This window comes from Malania oleifera, chromosome 9 (genome assembly GCF_029873635.1).
Source record: "Malania oleifera isolate guangnan ecotype guangnan chromosome 9, ASM2987363v1, whole genome shotgun sequence".
Classification (NCBI taxonomy): Eukaryota; Viridiplantae; Streptophyta; class Magnoliopsida; order Santalales; family Ximeniaceae; genus Malania; species Malania oleifera.
The window spans coordinates 70897045-70919437 of NC_080425.1; the positions used below are offsets into that span (position 1 = coordinate 70897045).

At 33.9% G+C, this 22393-nt stretch overlaps 1 protein-coding gene across 1 annotated transcript; it reads left to right on the forward strand.

Moving 5' to 3' along the window:
* Positions 1–7031: 7031 nt before the first annotated feature.
* On the forward strand, positions 7032–17695 carry LOC131164433 (phospholipase D beta 1-like). The gene is made up of 10 exons (XM_058121612.1): positions 7032–8980; positions 10839–10955; positions 11795–11989; positions 12818–13063; positions 13163–13231; positions 13347–13494; positions 14762–14910; positions 16139–16315; positions 16449–16646; positions 17122–17695. Exons 1-10 carry the CDS (start codon positions 8009–8011, stop codon positions 17413–17415), a joined length of 2565 nt encoding a protein of 854 aa, XP_057977595.1. The 5' UTR covers positions 7032–8008; the 3' UTR covers positions 17416–17695.
* The last annotated feature ends 4698 nt before the right edge of the window (positions 17696–22393 follow it).

Here is a 22393-nt window from a genome sequence, read left to right on the forward strand (position 1 = left end):
GTGGATAATGGCGCCTGTGTGGGTCATGTTATATACCCTGTGTGGGTAGTGGTGCCTGTGTGAGCCACTTTATATCCTATGTGGATAATGACACCTGTGTGGGCCATGTTATGTACCCTATGTCGGTAGTGGTGCCTAAGTGGGTCACATGTAGATAAGAAGTACGTAGGTGCCTGTGTGGGCCATGTACTGACATGTACGCAATTGCTCTGTGTGGGCCACGTACTGAGGACATTGGAAGATGAAGTATGAGATGCATGATTCCTGTGTGGATGTGTTGTGTGCATGTGAATTTAATTATAGCATAAAAATAATGGTATAGCATATTGTGAATGCATGTGTGTGCATGCGGCGAGGTAAACATACCACCCGGGGGCTTGCTGAGAAAGGCGAGTGCTCTGTTAGGTAGTTTCTTGGTATCAATGCAAAGGGATGCTACTTGTATGGGCGGGTAGACATCTCGATCCTCGGAAACCTTCGCCTTTAAAATAATAAAGATGTGTGTACTGGCGGCGAGGAAATACTTCACCTAAGGCTTACTGAGTAAGGTGAGTGCTCTAGTAGATAGTTTTTAGTACCAGAGCAGAGGGAAGCTACTTGTATGGGCGGATAATCTTCCCTATCCTTGGGAACTTTCGCCTGCATAAAAATTATATACTTGTGCATATTGGATGTGTGTATAATATTAGATATTGGGGATGTTATTAATGATACATTTTCTCAGTTGTTATTGATATTATATGAGAAGCAATTTATTTTGATATGTAAATATTAAAACTCAGTTGTCACACACTCTTATAATTTATTCCACCCTTACTGAGAAGTGTCTCACCTTAGTGGATTAACAATTTTTCAGGTTTTTCTGGAGACCGGGTTTGAAGGCCTAGGCTGGGACTGTTTGTGGTAGTTTCTTTATGGGGTATTGTGAGATACTGATATATGTATAGATATATTTGTACGAGATTATGTTTTAAATACCGGTTGTGGAGATAGATATTTTGATGTTGTAGTGTTGGTTTTTGGTTGTTATATAGAACTCAGGTATTTATTTGAGGTTATTTATTTATGTTCCGTTGCGTGCATGTTAATTATGGTATCAGATGCAGGTGATTGGAACACGTGGCACCTAGGCCCCACTTGGCGGGTTTCGGGGCGTCACAATATAATACTTCTGATTGGTCTTGCACACAAACTCATCAACCATTAAATATCAGAATATTTGTCATAATCAAAACGGGATATGACCTATAAGGTTAACAAAGTTCTCACACACTTTTCTTTTAAACCCACTAATGTGCTAGGATTGGTCTTACTAATAGGGCCCAATTAGTGATGGTTTTGTGAAGTCACACTAATACTTTCAATGTTCATATTTTTAGTTACAGACAAAAATCTTCGCTGATAGTAGTTATTAATGGCAAAGTACAAACCAACACTAATAGTAGATTATTAACAATGGTTTATTGTCACTAATAAAAACATCGCTTCTATACATCTTACACCAGTAGCATTGATTCTATCATGTCACTAATAATTTTAGATATGGACTAAATGAATTCTTCTATGTTGACTAAAAATCTCGATCACACAAAATTTGGCTTTATTCTTGCCTAAGTTTAAATATTTAGTGATGAAATTTTAAGTGACTCTAATAGTTAACTATTAGTGACTAATTGAGTTGAAATTCATCGCTAGTTGTAATTTATTAATGATGCTTTTTCTAAGTTTAATTGTTAGAAATTTAACTAAAATCGATAGCTATAAATTAAGTCCAAGGATTCAATAACTTGCTTAAAATGTGATTTAGTTAGGTATTTACTTTCCATACAAAAATAATAATGAGCAATTGGTGAAAAATCTATAAACCTCGAGAAATTTTCTTTATAAAAAAAATGTAATATTTAACTAGTTCAACTTCAAGTCAAATTTTAAAAGAAATTACTTTAAAATTATAAAGATTGAGATTTCAAAGATCACCAAGGCTCGTTATTTGAAATTTTTTTTATTGGATTAATCTTAAACCAATGCGCTAGCAGCATGAGTACCCAATCAAAATTTTTCACGTGAATTCATAAGTTGTAGCTCATTAAAAAAGATTTCATGTCTTTTTGGGGTCTTGTTCCCCCACTAATAAAATAGTATCACATAAAAACACAAATGTCCGCATGTGATGCACTTAATGTCCTAATTTTTTCACACACAGTCGGTCCCAAGCCCGGGTTAAGGAGGAGGGTTGCATTAGGTAGCTGACAGCCAGCGTAAAATTTGTCAGATCACTATGATATGAATCCTTACCGAATATTTGTTGGGGCGTCCCCTACGAGCGACGCGTCGTACTTGAACCACCCAGGTGTAGCGAAAAGTGGGTGAGGCTAGGCTAGGTCATCGCCCCGAAGCGACGCGCTGTGTCGGCGCCCGGGTTAAAGAGGAGGAATATGCGAGGGTTCCTGCATCATTATGAACGTAGGCAGGTAAATACGTTAGTTCAAGAAACTAGGATTAGATTAGCAACTTGGAATATAGGGACACTTACGGGTAAAAGTATGGAAATTGTGGATACAATGATTAGAAGAAGAATTAATATAATTTTCCTTCAAGAAACTAAGTGGGTGGGGGAGAAAGCTAAAGAAATCGATAAATCATGATTTAAACTTTGGTACACTAGAAAAGAAAAACATATGAATGGAGTAAACATTATTATAAACAAAAACTTAAAAGATAGCGTTGTGGATGTAACTAGAGTAAGGGATAGAATTATAAAAATCAAGATGGTATTAGGACAAGAGATAATAAATATCATTAGTGCTTATGCTCCTCAAGTTGGCTTAGCAGAAAATCTTAAGAGGCAATTTTGGGAAGATATGGATAGTATTATACAAGGCATACCAGGGACTGAGAAAATATTTATAGGAGGAGATCTGAATGGACACGTTGGAAGAGATAATAAAAATTATGAGAGGATATATAGAGGATATGGATATGGAGATAAAAATGAGTCTGGGGAGATGATCTTAGACTTTACTATGTCATATGATTTTAGTATAATGAATACTTGCTTTAAAAAAAGAGAAGAACACTTAATAACCTTTAAAAGTGGACAAAATAGAAGTCAAATAGATTTTTTTTAATTAGGGGGGTAGATCGTTTATCATGCAAGGATTGTAAAGTTATTCAAGGTGAAAGCCTAACCACGCAACATAGAGTCTTAGTGTTAGATATATGTATTAAAAAATGAAAGAAAAAAGATAAAATGAACCAATGTAAGAGAACTAGATGGTGGGACCTAAAAGGAGAAAATATAATAAAATTTAAAGATAAAATGATCAAAGATGGGGATTGGACCTTAGAGGATGGGATAGATACAAATACTCTTTGGAATAGATTAGCTAGCTCTATTAAAAAATAGCAAAAGAGATTTTAGGTGAATCAGGGGGAAGATTCTCGAATAGCAAAGAGAGTTGGTGGTGGGATAAAGATGTACAAAAAATCATAAAGACAAAAAGAATTTGATATAAAACGTGGAAAAAATGTAGAAACAGAAATAACTTTGAAAAATATAAGGAGACAAGAAAAGATGCAAAAATGGCCGTTAGTGAAGCTAAATATAAATCATTTAATAGTTTGTATGATAGATTAGGTACAAAAGAAGGGAAAAGATATATATTTAAACTTGCTAAAGCTAAAGAAAGGAAGAGCAAGAACTTAGGAAATGTTAAAGTGTATAAAAAGTGAGGATGATATTGTCTTGGTTAAGGACGAAGATATTAAAGAAAGATGGTGAAGTTACTTTAGTAAGTTGTTTAATGAAAACCAAATAGAAGGCTTAAACTTAGAATTGTCAAATGAGGAAAAGACTAAAAATATAAGATTTATTCGCAAAATTAGAGTTAACGAAGTTAAGTTTGCACTAAAAAAGATGAAAAATGGGAAAGCTATGGGACCAGATAACATCTCAATTGAAGTTTGGAAGTGCTTGGGTGATAACAGAATTATATGGTTAACTAATTTATTTAATAAAATTGTAAAAACTAGGAAAATGCTAGATGAATGGAGGAAAAACACTTTAATACCTATATACAAAAATAAAGGAGATATTCAAAATTGTAATAACTATCGTGGAATTAAACTTATGAGTCATATGATGAAACTATGAGAAAAAGTAGTTGAATAAAGATTAAGGTTAGAAACGAAGATCTTAGAAAATCATTTTGGTTTTATGTCTGGGAGATCTACCACAGAAGCTTTTTATCTTTTAAGAAGATTAATGAAAAAGTTTAGGGAAAAGAAGAGGGACTTGCATATGATATTTATTGACCTTGAGAAAGCATATGATATGATACTTAGGGAAGTTCTATGGTGGGTTTTAGAAAAAAAGGGTGTATGTTGTAGGTATACCGATGTCATTAAGGATATGTACGATGGAGTAATGACTAGTGTAAGGACTATAGATGGAGAAATTAGAGAATTTCCAATTGTCATAGGTGTACATCAAGGATCTGCTTTGAGTTCTTATCTTTTTGCTTTAGTGATGGATCAATTGACTAAGAGTATTCAAAAGGAGGTTCCATGGTGTATGTTGTTTGCAGATGATATTGTATTAATTGACGAAACTAGGGACGGAGTAGAGGCTGAGTTAGAATTATGGAGAGAAGCTTTGGAATCTAGAGGCTTTAGGATAAGTAGAAATAAAATATAATATATGAAATGTAATTTTAGTAATGATAGGAGGAATATTGGAGACAAAGTTAAACTTGATGATAAAAAAATAAATAGCACTTGTAGATTTCTATACCTTGGATCTGTTATGCATACTGAAGGAGAAATTGAAGATGATGTAATGCATAGAGTCAAAGCAGGATGGTTAAAATGGAGAAGTGCTTCAAGTGTGCTATGTGATTGTAAAATACCCTTAAAATTGAAAGGGAAATTTTATAAGACAGCTATAAGACTAACTATGCTATATGGATCGGAATGTTAGGAAACAAAGAAACATAATATCCAAAAAGTAAAAGTTGCCGAGATGAGAATACTTAGATGAATAAGTGGTATAACATTGAAAGATAAATTAAGGAATGAACATATTCGTGGTAAGTTTGGTGTAGCTCCTATAGAAGATAAGATAAGGGAGGGACGACTCAGATGGTATGGACACTTGTAACGTAGGCCTTATAGTGCACCTGTGAGGAAGAGTGACTTAGTTACTGTGGGAGACAATAGAAGGGGTAGGGGTAGACCTAAAATAACTTGGGAGGAGATAGTAAGTAAGGATTTAATATCCTTGAATCTATCAAAAGAAATGGTCCATGATCGCATAAATTGGCGAAAAAGGATTCATATAGCCGACCCCACTTAGTGGGACTAAGACTTGGTTTTGTTGTTGTTGTTGTATAAAAACACAAAGGCATGTATGTGAGAGAACAATTGCAAACATAATAATATTTGTTACATCAGAAAGCTACTTATACTTGTGTCATTCAAGTTAAATTTATTAAATAGTAGATTTTTCAAAAAAAAAATAATGATAGTTTCAATTAATTAACAATACAATGTAACACAATTATTATTTTATAATTTTTAAATCTTCATTAATAACACAATTTAAACAAAGTTCTGAAAAATAATTAAGAGGTTGTTTAGTATCACAGTAAAAAATTATAGAAACAAAAATAAAAAACTAGAAACAGAAACTAAAACTCAGAAACTAGCAACTTGTTTGGTTAATATTTATAAAATTAAAATAAATTTAAAACTTAATTAAAATGCTTATTTCCATTTTAAATAAAATATTGCTATAAAAAATACAATTAAAATAATGAAATTACAAAATACTACGCATTAAAAAACTAAAATAAAAATAAAATTATTAAAATTATTTTATTTAATTGTTATACTTTCAAAATTTAATTTACAATAAAAGTTTTATCGAGCATGACAATTGAAAAATAGTAAAAATATTTTTTGATTGGGTTATTATTATTTGAAATTTATATATATTTTATTTCAATTATATTTGAGCTCATATGTTCCTTTTATTTTAATTTTAAAAGTGTGTAAAATGAATGATTTAATGTAAAAGAACTATTTTTGGATTTTAAAATTTCTGCCAATGGATTGTCAAAACAACTAAAATTATAAAAAATTATTTTTTTTAGTTTTTTCACAAATAGCAAAAAATCATCAACAAAAATAGAAAACTGGTAACATACATGAATGTGTTTTTATAATATGTTTTTTCACTATACAGAAATAGAAACATAAAATGGAAAATAATAACAATACTAAATAGGCCATAAAAAATATCGTATTTGTCATTTAACATACATATTATCATTCACATTAAATCATAAAATGCAAAATATGTCCATTGTTTTCCAAAAGGACCAAAATGTCATTAGTGAACATTAGTATAATAGAAATTAAAATCGAACACATAAAAATTACAATACTCCAAAATGTGTGAACCCTATAATCCATTATTATAAGCATTCTTTCATAGGACTTGAATAGATGAAGGTCCTTATTAAATTTTTTTCTTTTTTTAAACATATATACATTAGAGGTGAGTTAGATTGGTTAAGATGGGTTGGACACTAAGCCTGCAAACCAACCCCTGCAATTGGGTTACGTAAAATTAAAAATCGCTAACCGACTCATTAACAGTTCGAAACCAATTTTTTGAATTGGTTTGGTTTGGATTGATTGTGTTAAGTACGTTATTGGACACCCCTAGTTTTCATCTTTCATTCATAGATTTTTAAATAATAACAAAAAAGACACATTATCTTTAATTTTTTAAAAAATATTTAAAAAATAATAAAAAAAATATTTTTCAACTTTCTTTTACAAAGTTTAAAAAATTATAAAACACCTCCTTATTAAAAAAAAAAAAACATAGTGGTATTTCATAATTATTTAATGAATTAAAATAAAAAAATAAAACAATTTTATGCAACTAAAAAAAAAAAAAAAAAAAAACTTTTTTGCCCTTTCTTTTAGAGCCAAATTTAAAACATAAAAAATTTCACATATGAGAGACCATGAGAGTTGAGAGGAATCTGGGATCACCATTCAATGCGTTCAATGTTCATGCGGGGGGACGACCCAAAATCATGGTGCTGTTTTTCCGTTGCCCTTTCTGGGCATTCAAATAGAGTCAATGGGCCTTAATTTTGCGCTGCCAGAAAGGAAAAATGACCGGATTGTTGAAAGTTGAAAAGGGAAGAAATCACTATTGATGGAACTTTCCAAGCACGTCGCCTTCTCTCGCGGCTTGCTCTCGCTCTCACCAACGACTTTCAGCTTTTTCCATCTCTTTTCCTCTCTCCATAGCTAATTAACTTCAGAGGCCTGGGGCTTGAGGTAATTCAACCTTTCTGAATTGATGATTGGCTTTGAGTATTCATTGAAAGTCCACTTGAAATATATTTAATCATGGATAATTGCGATTATGCGTCCTGCTCCTTGGATTTCCCACTTGCGTTCATTCATCTTCCGCTCCCACATCTTGAATTTCATGCCCGCCGCCCTAGTAGTTCTTCGCTTCCCACAGCGTTTTACTTATTCAACTCATCCCCATTCTCTCAAACATACCACGCCCACATTCTCAATTTCACATCCCACCATTCTTCCCCCTTTACAGCTCAAATTTTCAATTCCGCAAACTTGCTTGGGTTTTTTTTTTCGCTCGACCTGAGAAGTTTGGCTTCGCCTTGTTCTGATTATCCGGTTATTGCGATCATATCAGAGCCACCTGACTCTAATTTTAGTTTGCCGACAAGATAACTCCTCGTTTATAATTGGAATCAGACGACTTGGGTTTGCGCCGAGTCATGATCACAAGGTTTGCGGCTTTTTTTTGGGGCAGAATCTTAGCCGTAGCCTGGTTGTTTGATATTTATTCTATTATTAGTTTTTGTACCGACGCTGCCTTTCTTAGCGCGTGAATTGAAACGTAAAGTGCTGCCTCCAATTCAATCTTCAAGCAGTGGAAGCCTTGTCAAATCTTAAAATGGCTCAATCTGTTTATGATCATCCATCCTTGCTTGACGTTGAAGGCTCACAACATGGTCAAGGGTTACAAGTTGTGCCATTTCCAACCACTAAAGGGTCTCTGAAAGTCATGCTATTGCATGGGAATTTAGATATATGGGTGAAGGAGGCCAGAAACCTTCCTAACATGGACATGTTTCATAAGACCTTAGGGGATATGTTTGGGAGATTACCCGGAAAGCTAACGGGCAAGATTGAAGGGCACATGCCAGGCAAAATAACCAGCGACCCGTATGTCACGATATCAGCATCGGGTGCTGTAGTTGGCCGCACTTTTGTGATCAGCAATAATGAAAACCCAGTTTGGATGCAGCATTTTTACGTTCCAGTCGCGCATCAATGTGCAGAAGTGCATTTTGTTGTCAAAGACAGTGATGTTGTGGGCTCCCAGATTATGGGGGCAGTGGGAATCCCAGCTGAGCAGTTATGCTCTGGCACAAAAGTTGAGGGAACCTACCCAATTTTGAACGCAAGCGGCAAGCCCTGTAAGCCTGGATCTGTATTGAGTTTATCAATTCAGTACATCCCAATGGAGCAACTAGCCCTTTACCACATGGGAGTAGAGCCAGGTCCAAATTACCACGGGGTCCCTGGTACGTACTTTCCCCTTAGGACAGGTTGTGAGGTTACATTATATCAAGATGCTCATGTCCCAGATGGTTGCCTTCCAAATTTGACACTTGATGGTAATATTCAGTATGAGCATCACAGTTGTTGGCATGATATCTTTGAGGCAATAAGGCAGGCCCGTCGTTTGATATACATTACGGGATGGTCTGTGTACCATAAAGTTAGACTGGTTAGGGATACCAGTGATGCATCTAATAGCACTCTAGGGGATCTTCTCAAAACCAAATCACAGGAAGGTGTTAGAGTGCTACTCCTTGTATGGGATGATCCTACTTCCAGAAGCGTTTTGGGTTATAAAACAGTAAGGAACTAATGAAATTTCTTTGTTTTATGGTTGTGTAACACTTGGACATGGCATAATTTGGACTTGGATGTTCTGACTTCTACTTTTGCGGTTTTCATCTTGCTATTTGCATATTATATTGATTGGTTCATGTTTAATTATAAAGATGCTTTTCTTATTGATTTTTATATTTTATTTTCTGTAGAAACTAATGTGCAACAGTATTCATTTTTGAAAAAAAAAAAGTGTTCTTATGCCAGAGGAGTTGGGTTGCAGGTTACATATTCACCAACCCTCCAAACAGGGTTGTGCCTTTTAGTTTGCCATTCACAGATTTAGGAATGTTTTATTGGCATTTTTTGGTGCTCATGAACCATCAAATTAATGCCTTTTTTGGCCTCCATTGTCCTTTCTATATTGAAGATTATGATATGCTTTGTCCTTTAATCTTTATCTATGAGGTGTAAAGGTGTGTTATTTTTTGATGAGTGAAATAAAGGTGTCTGCTGTCATATGTTCATATTTTGCCTTCTAGCAATCATAACACTTGTTTCACATTTTGGAAAGAAAATTTGACAATAACCAACAGTGTTTCAGTCTCACATTGTCAATGTTTAATCCCCAAATACATGGTCCAATGGTTCAGGTAGATACCAATGCATATGTTATCTTGCCAAAAACAAAGAATGAACATCAAATGGCTATGTTAAAGCATTTCTCTTAAATAGTGAAAAAATGGTGTGATGCTAATCAGATAATTTTGATAAAAGATTAGTGAGTTCTGATGACAAAAGTTTTCAATTTTATGGTATGTTATGATATGAATTTCCTAGTTCAATTAACAAATGTGTTGTGTACTTTGGTGTGGATAAACAAATTATTAAAGTTACTGTTGCACTGCCATCGTTGTGAAAACTTGATAATTATGCAGCTTTCTTCAAGTCATTGTTAATGAGTCTAAATCACTGCCGATCATTCGAAAGGAGTAGCCTAGAGCAGTGGTTTTCCAACTGTATTGTGTTACGTGCAATGTGATACCATCCACATCCAAGAGCCATAAGTTCCTGGTCTATCTATCAAATGGTTTTAGATTTCGTAATGTCCTTTGAAGTCCTGCAATGATTGTTTCTGGAAATACTTGAAATCATTCATGTTAATCCTCAGAGCAATTAGAAACAAGCATGTTAGCGATTTATACTCTGGGGAAATGTCTGCTATTTGTCCTCAGGGATGATAGCTTTGATATGTCACTAGTTCTAGCTGTAGGCACGTTTTATTTTCTTCTAAATAGGAGTTTTTCTGTACAGGTCTCTTTTTTGAATCATTGGCTGAAATAAAGTTGCAAATCAGGTGTGATGTTTCTAGGACTTGTCTTTTATGTTCTATTCCCTTAGTTCTTTTTCATTCCTTTTGCCTCTTCTTTCTTGACTTTTCATCTTTAGTTTCCTTTTTAAATCTATATCATTACATTTGTAGCCCTAGATTTATGTTTCTGCTGTGATTGATATCATTATTCTGGATTGAGCTTTACAATACTATACGTCCACTGAATTAAATATGCGAAGAAGATTGATGACTACCTGATGTTCTCTAGATGGTTGTTGTCTGTTGGTCTGACGAAGACATTATGTTTAATTGTGTTTACAGATAGTTGAACCTAGATGGTTAAGGCTTTGCTGGGTTGGGTGATAAGATATTATATTTCATTCCTTGCAATCTTTGTTCTAGTCTTAAAGACTATTATAATTCCTTTCTGGTTGCTGTACCCATTTGATGGCATTGGAGTTGTTTAGTGCCGCTTTCTCACTTCCATTTCTCCTATTCCAATGACATTGACATTTCTGATTAAATTTTGGCTGATTTTTATTTTATGTAGGATGGAATCATGCAAACCCATGATGAGGAGACTCGTAGCTTCTTCAAGAACTCGTCAGTGCAAGTTCTACTTTGCCCACGATCAGCTGGAAAAGGACATAGCTGGGCCAAAAAGAAGGTTGGTATAAATAAGTATATAAATATATATGTTCATTACTGTTATATTTTTAAGCATTGTAAATTGAAGTGAAGCACATTACATTGTAAGATGTAGAGACACCCTTGAATTGTGAATGTTGATACATTGGTAAAATTTGCATTCAACCATTATATATTGTGAACAGGAGGAAATGCAAAATGAAAATGTAAAGTGAAAAAGGGGGCCAGACAAGGAAATTACACACATGGCTATGGCAATAATATTTGATATAGAAAAAAAGAAAAAAAGAACAAAGAAGACAAATTGGCATCAGTGCTGGTGGAATATACCAAGATGATGCTATCTTTAAGGATTACCAAAACAAATATTCATCATATTTTGAATCCATTTTAGGTAGTGTATCTATTGCCATTCTACATTGGTATGAACATCTAAGGGCTTGATGCTGTGTGTATGACTATATGAAACTTCGTGTTCCGTTTTGTTCTTTGCTGTCTGGTTGTTATCCAACATTCTCCATCCACATGACTAGGAACATTGGATTCGTTATTATGCTGAAACTCAAAAGAAATATTGGTGAAGCTTTCATGAATTTTTTGTATTTTATCATTAGCTATTTAAGGCTAGTCGCCTTTGAATTTAATATGGTGTAGAGAAAGACGATGCCTTTGTTTTAAATTGCTTCATTTGCTGATGATATATAGTAGATGAAAATTCTTCTGCTTTTATCTGTTTCCTGTTTTCTAATTTTTCATATTGCTTAATTGTTCATTGTTTTGATTTTATTTCTCAAGTTAATATCTGTTCCAAGTTTAATACGGTTATTTTAAAACTATTCTTTGACTTTTGGTTGTCAGGAAGTTGGAACAATTTATACACATCATCAGAAAACAGTGATTGTGGATGCTGATGCAGGTTATTACAAAAGAAAGATTGTAGCTTTTGTTGGAGGTCTGGATTTATGTGTGGGGAGATACGATACTCCAAAACATCATATTTTTAGAACATTACAAACAGTGCATAAGGATGACTTTCATAACCCAAATTTTATGGTAATCCTTCAATTAATTTATTTGTTGCTACTGGATTCTTATTTTGTTTATGCTTCGTGTGCGAGAATCATATTCCTATTAACTGGCTACTTTATCATTTAATTGTAAGCCTCCTGAAGATTCATTTTATTTTACTACTGTTAGAACATCCAAGTTGCAGAGATCATAGCTGAAGCAACATCCTGGCACACATGTTATAGTTTCCATTGAATGTATATTCATCATAAATCAATCAGCAGTATCCAATACTAAGCAATTTTTTGTGTGTCAAGTAAAGTGTTGGCTAGAAATTCATAGCAAGAAGATTAATTTTATTTAATTGCTCGTACTTTGGTCATATTAGCATCTTGGTGTGGATCCGTCAATCTATTAATTTTTTAAAAAATCTATGATAACCTTGTAGGATGTGTTGGAAAATTTGTAAACTCAGAACCCACATACATGTATACCAACTGGTAGAAAATATTCCTGTATTAGTAGTCTCAGATTTTGAATTTAATAAGTGAAAATCTTGTCCCCAAGGAGGCACCGCAGTAGTTTAAACTTGGGAATTCTATTTATTTATTTATTTTTTGTTTATCTATATTTAAAAAAAAAAATTTTAGGGGTAGGGGTGATGTAGGAGGATTAAAAAGTGAAAAGACTTCTATTACCAAATTGTCTATGTTGCAAATAAATTTCCTAATAAGATTTTTTTCCCGCTTGGGGAAACTGGCAAATGCCAATTATACAGAATAAAGGGCTGCCTAGATCAGGTTTTATTTATGTTAAAATTCTTTACTCTTTTCCCCCCATTTTTTTGATCCAATTGTGTCATTGCTTGAATAGGGGCCTACCGATGGTTGTCCACGAGAACCATGGCATGATTTGCACAGTAGAATTGATGGTCCAGCAGCATATGACATTCTCACCAACTTTGAGGAGCGCTGGTTAAGGGCTTCAAAGCCCCGTGGGCTTAAAAAATTGAAATCATATGATGATGCTTTACTCAAGATCAACAGAATCCCAGATATAATTGGGATGGCAGATGCCCACTGCTTGAGCCAGAATAGTCCAGAGGCTTGGCATGTCCAGGTGAATCAGATGCCGATCAGAAATTTGGTCTTAGATTTAGAATGCTCCTTGAATATTGAATACTATGGTTTTACTGACTTTTTTTCTCACAAATTGAAGGTTTTTCGTTCCATTGATTCCAGTTCTGTAAAAGGCTTTCCAAAGGACCCAAAAGATGCCACAAGCAGTGTAAGACTACTAGAAAACTTGGACTAATAGCTTCTTTTCATACACACACAATTATGGCATTGTGATCCCATTTTTATGGAGCTGATTAACTAGTATGTTATTTACATTGAAACAGAACCTGGTGTGCGGGAAGAATGTGCTGATAGACATGAGTATACATACAGCTTATGTGAAGGCCATCCGTGCTGCTCAACATTTCATTTATATTGAGAATCAGTACTTCCTTGGATCATCATATAATTGGGCTTCTTACAAAGATTTAGGTAAGGAACTGTAATCTTAAGGTAAAACAGCAAAAAAAGAAGAAACAAAAATAATTATTCTAAATGTTGGATAATCATCAATTTTGAAATTTTTATGGCAGCAGATGGCAGAAATTCAAAGCAATCTCCTTTCTTTCTATGTTTAAACTCTTCTTAGGTGCTTTTGTTATTTCTAATCATGGAAGGTTGAACTTAATGGAATTTATTCTTATTATTCTTATCAACCAAGGTCGAAGAAATCATTACCCCCTTCAGATTCGGGTGGATCCAGGATGGGCTACCTCCTTAATTCCTAGCCAGAACCAGGAAATTGTATGGGTTTTGAATCCTGACCAACTCATTATTTGTGCCTTTGCCTGTGGGGTGACCCATGGTGTGTAAACTTTAGGAATTTTTCCGGACTCAGAAATGATTATCCATATCCTTTGGGTTTGGGGTATTGAAACTTCATGATGGGCTCCCTCCCTTAATTCTTGCCCAGGACAAGCAAATGGGAAGGGGTACAAAGTTGAATCCATTGACCAGCAACAAAAACCATTGTCCTTTGCTGGGGGGGGTGACCATAGCGGGTAAGCCCGTTGGAATTTACCCAGGCACCACTTTTAGAAATTGTGAATGTGGTTGAGAAAAGTGGTATGAGAAGTTCCTAAGTTTCATTGGCTTGATTTGGTTTTGATTTGGTACCAAGGACTTGAAGGGGTTTTGTTGCATGGTTACAAGGAGCTAAAAGGGTCATATATACAAAGAGAAGAAGGAAAAGGAACACCATGTAACTACAGTTGACAACATAGACATCAGTTATATCTGACTTGGATTTTTGAAATGTTTGAAATTCTGAAAGCAAAAATGGATCCCCTTATTACATAGTTTTTGAATTAAGATTCTGTCTTTTTCATGATGCAGAAAGTGGACATGGATATTGGGCTTATCTGCTTTCAAGATATTTATGCCTGGTGGCCTGAAGCATGCTTATGTGATAATGATATCTCACTTATGATTTTGAATTTGATAGTTGGATATAAGCTTTGCTTTATTCTATTCATGTGACTTGAAACTCTTCTTGGCTACAATATTGATGAGAATATAGAACCATGTTACATTTCTACTTGCAGAGTTTCCTTAATCTTTTGTTTAATCAAAGCTTGTATTGGAAGGATGGGATTGAAGTGACTGTTTTAGAAATTCCAATTTTTGTTTTCTTGTGATTCCTTAGCAGTCAAGGTAGCATTCATGGGTGCATAACCTTACACACAACTCTTATATGCAGGTGCAAACAATTTAATACCAATGGAAATTGCTCTTAAAATTGCTGACAAAATCAGAGCAAATGAGAGATTTTGCGCATATATTGTCGTCCCAATGTGGCCAGAGGGAGTTCCTACTAGTGCTGCTACTCAAAGGATTCTCTTTTGGCAAGTAAGCTCCAACTGCCATTTAAATATAAATTAAATGTTTGGGGAGCTTTTTCTTTTTTTGAAATTGATTGGAATTATGAACTTTGTGTACTCAGATCATAACTCTTTCTTATGATCTCTGTCTGATCTCTCCGTTTTTCCTCTTCAGTGATCTTCCTTGCAAAGAATACCATCTAATTTCCCTCTTCTAAATTAAATAGTGTTTAGACATAAAGAGAAGAGGGGATAAAATTCTAAAAAGAAAATCTCAACTACTTAATCCACCATACCATTATGCATGTTCTCCACTCCAACAATCCAACTCCACCTTGAAATTTTTTTACTGTGTTTTGTGTGCCCTTGCAGTTCATGTGCTCCATCTGTAGATTAACTAATAGTCCCAATATATGGATGGTGTATTTGTACCTACAAAATGTGTAGCCATTAAATTTCATGTGATTTCCAAGTGTTCTTATAAGAGGTATTTTTTAATCTGTCAAAGTCATGGGAGTTGTGGAAATTGGAAAGTTTTACTGCAAAGCTATATGAGGTCCCTTTCCAAATATTTCTACACGGTATCAGATGCTTTCCATGGAAAGGATTTGAACTTCAGTGTACCAGATACTGCTGTACTTTGTAAGGATTATTGTTTGGTCTTTACTGTTTATAAATAGAATACAGCTAAAAGTTTCGATAGTCTAAATTTTATAACCATAAAATATTTAGCTGTAATAGGTTTGACATGGGATATAACACCCTATGGCTAAGTCTGGCTCAAGGAAAAAGGCAGAAAGCTGCGTCTTGGTCTACAAGTGCAGTTAAAAGAAATTTCAATCTCTCAACTCCATTTTATCGTTTCTTTCCATTCTATGTTTTGTGTTTACTTACCTATTGAGAAATTAGTAACTACTAGACTTTATAATTCTTACAAGATGGAACAATAGAGTTGCATCAAAGAACTAAAACAGTTTATGCTTCTCAATGTGGGTGGGAAACCTCCATATTTCCTTAGTTCTGTTGGACTAAAGATCTTGGCTAGGAATTACTGGAATCATTTAAAAAGTCTCTGCGGTGGATACTGCTCAAAGATGACCTCGCATTCTCTCAGAGACTACCCTAGTATAAATTAAATTCTCTTTTACCATGTGATGCTGTGTAGTTTAAACTAAATTGATTTTCAATAGTTTTGACACTGTATGGTGTCAATTGGCTGCTCTGTATTGTTTACCTGGCATCAATGTTGATTGCAGAATAAAACAATGCAAATGATGTATGAAACAATTTACAAGGCATTGGAAGAGGCTGGGCTTGAGAACAAGTATGAGCCTCAAGACTATTTGAATTTCTTTTGCCTAGGAAATCGTGAAGCTGCAGACAGGGATGTCTCCTCAGATGTCAGCAATTCTACTGCAGCAAACACTCCTCAAGTATATTTCCCTTATTGCTTGACGTGCAGCATTTGCTTTCTCCCTTCCAAATACCATGCATGCCTTCTATGTTCCCAGAGATTACCCATATCTTCTTCTGCTATTTTAACTGCACCACATGTCAATAACCCAGGCACTCACTAAGAAGAGTCAACGCTTCATGATTTATGTTCACTCAAAAGGAATGATAGTGGATGATGAGTATGTAATATTGGGGTCAGCAAACATCAATCAACGCTCCATGGAAGGTACCCGAGACACAGAAATTGCGATGGGTGCATATCAACCTCATTATACATGGGCAAACAAGCTCGCCAACCCACATGGGAAGGTAATCTGATTGTATAAACTTATGTGCACGTCTTGCTTGCAGGTCATTTCTATATTGCTTTTGTGGGGCAGTTTTGTGGGGGGGTCAATAGGGAAGTGCAATTATTTATGGTAAATTCATAAATATTGAAAACCATGATAGTATCTTGAATAATTGTGAAACATTTTGCCAATCATAAATTTCATACCATGTGAGCATATTTCCTTTTCTTCAAAGTGAAGAAGCCAACATTAGTCATTCAGTTATCCATAATCTGAAACTGTGACTCTTCATATTTGCGTATTCAATTTTGGCTGCCAGTATAAGTTGGTGATCAGTGCTTGCTAAGGCTTGTGAGGGTTTGCAAAATCTGGGACGCCATGTCTTGATCCCCATGATAGCGCTTTGTTATTAGTACGGCAGTCAAAGTCCGTATTTCTCTAAAAATGATTAGAACGGAAATGTTGAGTAGCTGCTTTATGTTTTCCAAATGCAGATATATGGGTATAGGATGTCCCTGTGGGCTGAGCACATTGGATATCTTGAGAAAAGTTTTGAGCAACCGGAGAGTCTCGAATGTGTGAGACGGGTAAGGTCACTGGGCCAGCTCAACTGGAGACAATTTGCAGCTGATGAAGTAACCGAAATGAAGGGTCACCTTCTGAAGTATCCAGTGGAAGTTGATCGAACGGGCAAGGTGAAGCCACTTCCTGGTTGTCAAACATTCCCAGATGTGGGTGGAAACATAGTGGGGACATTCATTGCCATTCAAGAAAATCTCACCATCTGATATATGCTATCGGTTTGCTCTTTTGTCAGTCGCTTGTTGACATTAGTATATCAATGAAGAAAAAGTTCAAAAGACACCCATCATTCAATCTCCCATGTCCTTCGATATTTGTCTGGATTTGCAGCGTGTTGTTGGGTGGTGAATTGTGTTTGGGGGGCATTTCTGGGCCGAGGGGTATTCTGAGCGCCAAGAATTGAGATCATTTCATTGTGTTTCATTTAGCATTTTTATATTTTGTGTAAAATGTTATATTATAATATGTGTCTGTCTATATTTGTTATACCATGGTATTATATTCATTACATGTTTTATGTTAATGATTAATAATTTATTTAATTTTAAGATTACAAATAATAATATAATAAATCAATGATCACATCATAATTATATCATTTCTTTTTATTATTATTTAACACTATTCTATTATTAACATAATCATTTATAATAGTACAATATATGAGAATATAAATGTTAACAATAATGGTTATAACATTATATATTAAAAATATATCATCATTATATATTTATGTTTAATGATATCATTATATTAAAATTTATCTTTAAAATTTATGAAATATATTTTAATTATATAAATTATTATATTACAATATATATATGTTTGTGTGCTGTGGTAGTGAGTAGGATGATTTTGGACGAAGACGGGAATCAAAAGATAGGTTGAAAGAGAATCTCGTTTTTGTATAGAATGAGAATTAAAATAAAATTATCGGAAATTAAATCTTGTGATTAGAATTAATCATTTTGATACTGATTCTTAGAGTTGATTTCAAATTTCCAAATGTTACATTATTTGCATTGGAAGGTTGAAGGATAAGTAGAATTATTTTGTTATTTAAATATTTGACTCCATGAGACCAAAATCAAAAAATTGTAAAAAGAATATCAATAGTTAATTTTTGTGATTACCAGTAAGAGAGAAATATAGGCAACTGCGGGAACACAAATAATATGTAAGTGTTAATTTAATTGGATTAATTTAAGCCCCTGTACATATCTAAAAATATCAAATATGTGTGCACGTGACATACTCTTAATTGAAAAGTTAAAATTTGATTCATATATAAACAATATACTAATGTAATTTGATATATAAAAAAATTAGTTAATTGACAGTTGACCCAACTGAAAGATTGATAGTAAAAAATTATCACTGAGACAGTGGTTAAGGGGTTTTTTTTTTTTTTTTTTTTAACCAAAATAAAAAATTAACGACAACTAAGATATTTTTTAAGTGGATGAGTTAGAGGTGTAGAACAAAGAGACTTGCCCTTTTTTCTTTCCTTTATTTATTTATTTTGTTTTTTGAGATTTGAATATACTCCACTCATTGGGGGAGGATTGAGTCTAATTAATAGTGTAAGTGAGTTAAACAAACTCCCAAACAATCTCGTCCTAACTCACCATATAACTTTGTTTATTCTACTTGATTTTGAGCTGAGTTGAGCATAAAATACTTGAAAAGGTACATGAGTTGAGTTTAAGTTTTGTAATACTACTTTCAAAACTAATACTCGGAGATTAGAACCGCCTCCTGTCTAACACCTGGAGACGTAAACCAAGTCCAAGCGACTCTTGAACTTTTATGTGGTAACAAGAACTTCACCTAACTGAATACCTAGCTCCTTGAATGATCATTTAAACCACAATGCTACCTTAGTAGCCTCAGTCACTGTCAAGTACTTCAACTCAGTTATTGAAAGTGTAACCTGAGACAACAAGTACAATACTTTCAACATCCAAAAGATAGTATATTAATGACCTACTATTTCTATAATATTATATATATATATATATATATATATATATATATATATATATATATTCATATACACAAGTATCCTTTGTTTGTAATACTACTGATAATTTCTCAAGTTCAAAAGAGCACTGAAGAAATTCTAGGCACCATACATATCTAAGCAGCGGTATATAAAAACTGGGAGCTACTATATACAATACTAGAAAATTACCATATTTTGAAATTTATTTACAATACAAAACACCCAGTGACGTCACAATAATCTGAAAACTATCCCAAACCACTGGTATCTTATAAACACCTACCCTTCCAGCAAGGACAACTCAAAACAACTTCTACCTGCGAGTCTAATCTACTCGCCTAATTGGTTCTCCTGAAAAATAGAAAGTCATTGGGATGAGTCGACGCTCAATAAGAGGAAATATGCTATTACTACTGTGTGGCGGCTGAGTTACACATTTGAAATACTAAAATAATACTGATACTGTAATCTGAGTAAGCTGATAAGCTGTATAGAATATATGAAATATAATTTAAAACATAACTGTGTATCTGAGTTTGCTATCTAAAGGTACTGCTAATATAATAGTACAAACTGCTGCTGTGTGATATATCTGTACATAGGAACTTCTGTTATACCCTGGGATCTGTATATAATGATATATCCCCTCATGATAGGGTTGTGCGTAGGCTGGACTTACTTTAGTTGGACTACCAGGCAAGTCAATCTGAATCTCTAACATCTGCCAATTTGTGTAAATCTAGCCCACTGCAATCACTCCAGGCCATCTCTAACCTCTATCATCATCTAACCGGCTACCTCAACCCAGCATGCTAAGGAAACTGCAATCTCTCCTCGCACGGTTAGATGGAATTCACATACTATCTAAGTCATATGGTTGCACGTGTCTAAAATAGCAACGGTACCGTGCTCTACTGCATATCTCTGTTTGGAATATCCACAGGGGTTTGAAACTGTGTAATACTGTATACATATATAAATATATAATCATCTTTCTACTTTTAACATGATTTCAGAACAACCATAACACTATAAATCTGAGCTGTAATATCTGAAATATCTATCTGAATTATCTGTAATATCTATTAAAATATCTGAAATATTCATTTGTAATAACTGTGATATCTCTCTGTAATATCTGTAATATCTATCTGTAATTTTTGTAATTTCTGTAATATTTGTATGAAATAAATATTTGTCTGTAATTTCTGTTTGAGTGTTATGGTTTAGAAATCATGTTATTTTGAGAAATACTGTAAGTCTCATTCATTGCTATAATCTGTATAACTAAATATCTGTAATACTTTAAAATCTACATACTATACTGTAATAAACTCATGCCACATATTTGGGAAATCAAAATCTTATGCTCAATTTCTGTAATTCTGCTGTAAAAAAAATATTTATGCTATTTTGGAAAAATAATTTGTTATGCATGCTTATAAATACACATTCATAATCTTCTGAAATATATAACCAAATTTCTAGCATAGCATATTTCTCTTACCTAAAATCTGGAAAATCCCTACTGTACTCTGGCCCTATACCCGCAGGGTCCCTTGCTCAACATCCTGAAAACATCATCCCCCAGAACAAAATATCAGTATTTCATTGCATACTACATTTATTATAACTGTGGGATGATAAAAACTGGATAAAATACCTTATCCTGAAATTTTGATGAATTTTAAACCATCTCCATCAACGATCAATTCCGGCAGACTTGCAAAAAATTTCGTCAGGAGCGTTGTGGTCGTCTCAGATCTTCAATTCGGCGAGAAATGGAGCCGGGATCAAAGAGAGAAGGAGAGGAAGACGTTTTAGAGAGAGAAAGAGAATTTCTCGCGAGATTTACTGCTGAAAAATCTGAATTTCAACTATTTATAGGGCCGACTTCATCGACGAGACACGTTATCTCGTCAATGAGTGATTGCGCGCTTAAATTGCATAATTAGGTATTTTAATTTATGCATTACGAATTATATTTTTAATTAAAATGCCTAATTATCTTCAATAAATTAACATTGTGTTCTATTTATAATATTTGAGTTTTATTGAGTAATTTATGAATTTTTGGCGTTTTTTATCGCAGGGCAATCATTAGAAGTAAAAAATCAATACTACTTCGTATTTTAGACGTAACTTTCTCGTCCGATTTTCGATCGAGACGATTCAAAATTCTAGGGAAATCTGAGAAAGTGTTCTACAACTTTCATGTTTTGAGTTTTGAGAGATATAGATGTTTACTAGGTCAAAATTGGTTTTGAAAATTCAGAACCGATTATGTGTTAATAAAAAAAAGAAAGAAGAAAAATAATAATAAATGAGTTGATTTGACTCGGCCATGTAGCTAGGTCATTCTTTTGAGTGCTGGGCGTTGGATCTGTGGTGAGTTTGTGCTCTTTTTTTATGCTTTGAAAAGTCAAATAAAGGGGTTAGAAAAGGAAAAGAAAAAAAAACTAATTTTTTAGGTCTTCTTGGGAGGTCTTCAAGGGGAGCCGTGTGGGGCTGCTGTGGGCATTGCGGACGGCTGCACAAGGACAAACATTGCTGTGTGGGGGACTTCTCATGGCCTCCACTTTCAACCTCCCTCTCTCTCTCTCTCTCTCTCTCTCTCTCTCTCTCTCTCTCTCTCTCTCTCGTTTAGATATTTTTTTATGGTTGTTTCAATACTTTATTTGTCTAGTTTAATATTAGATTGAATATTTTTCTTCACTTTATTATTTGAGTAGTTTATGGATTAATTAAATTCTTGTTCATTTTAGTTTGTTATTTTGAATGATTCAAGACTACTTTAAGTTGTTTAATTTAGTATACATTTAACCTAATGTTGGGAAGGATTATAGGGTGGATTAATTAGCTCTTTTAGTATTAGTATACCTCCAGTTTATTATTCTTTCAAATTGTCGTCTTTTCTTTTATTATTGCAATTGTTTATTGTGGAATTAATTTGACCCGAAAAATTGGGATTGTAAGCATGAGGGGCTAAGTTCGGTAACTCGGGTTGTGGGTAAATGTTGTTCGCTTTCCATGATTTGTTAGTTCTCCTATGATATTATTGATAAACTTTTTATTTGGTTAAAACAGAAAATAGAAGGCATCGTTGATAAATCGCTGACTTTTATTTCCTATTTTGTTGTTGACGTTAGACACGTCAAAACCTTGATTTAATTTAGGAT

Excerpts from the sequence above, each read along its gene's own strand:
- LOC131164433 (XM_058121612.1), top strand. The coding sequence starts at position 8,009 with ATGGCTCAATCTGTTTATGATCATCCATCCTTGCTTGACGTTGAAGGC. Across the intron at positions 10,956-11,794 it reads ATAGCTGGGCCAAAAAGAAG|GAAGTTGGAACAATTTATAC; the intron begins GTTGGTATAAAT and ends TTTGGTTGTCAG. Across the intron at positions 16,316-16,448 it reads CTGCAGCAAACACTCCTCAA|GCACTCACTAAGAAGAGTCA; the intron begins GTATATTTCCCT and ends TCAATAACCCAG.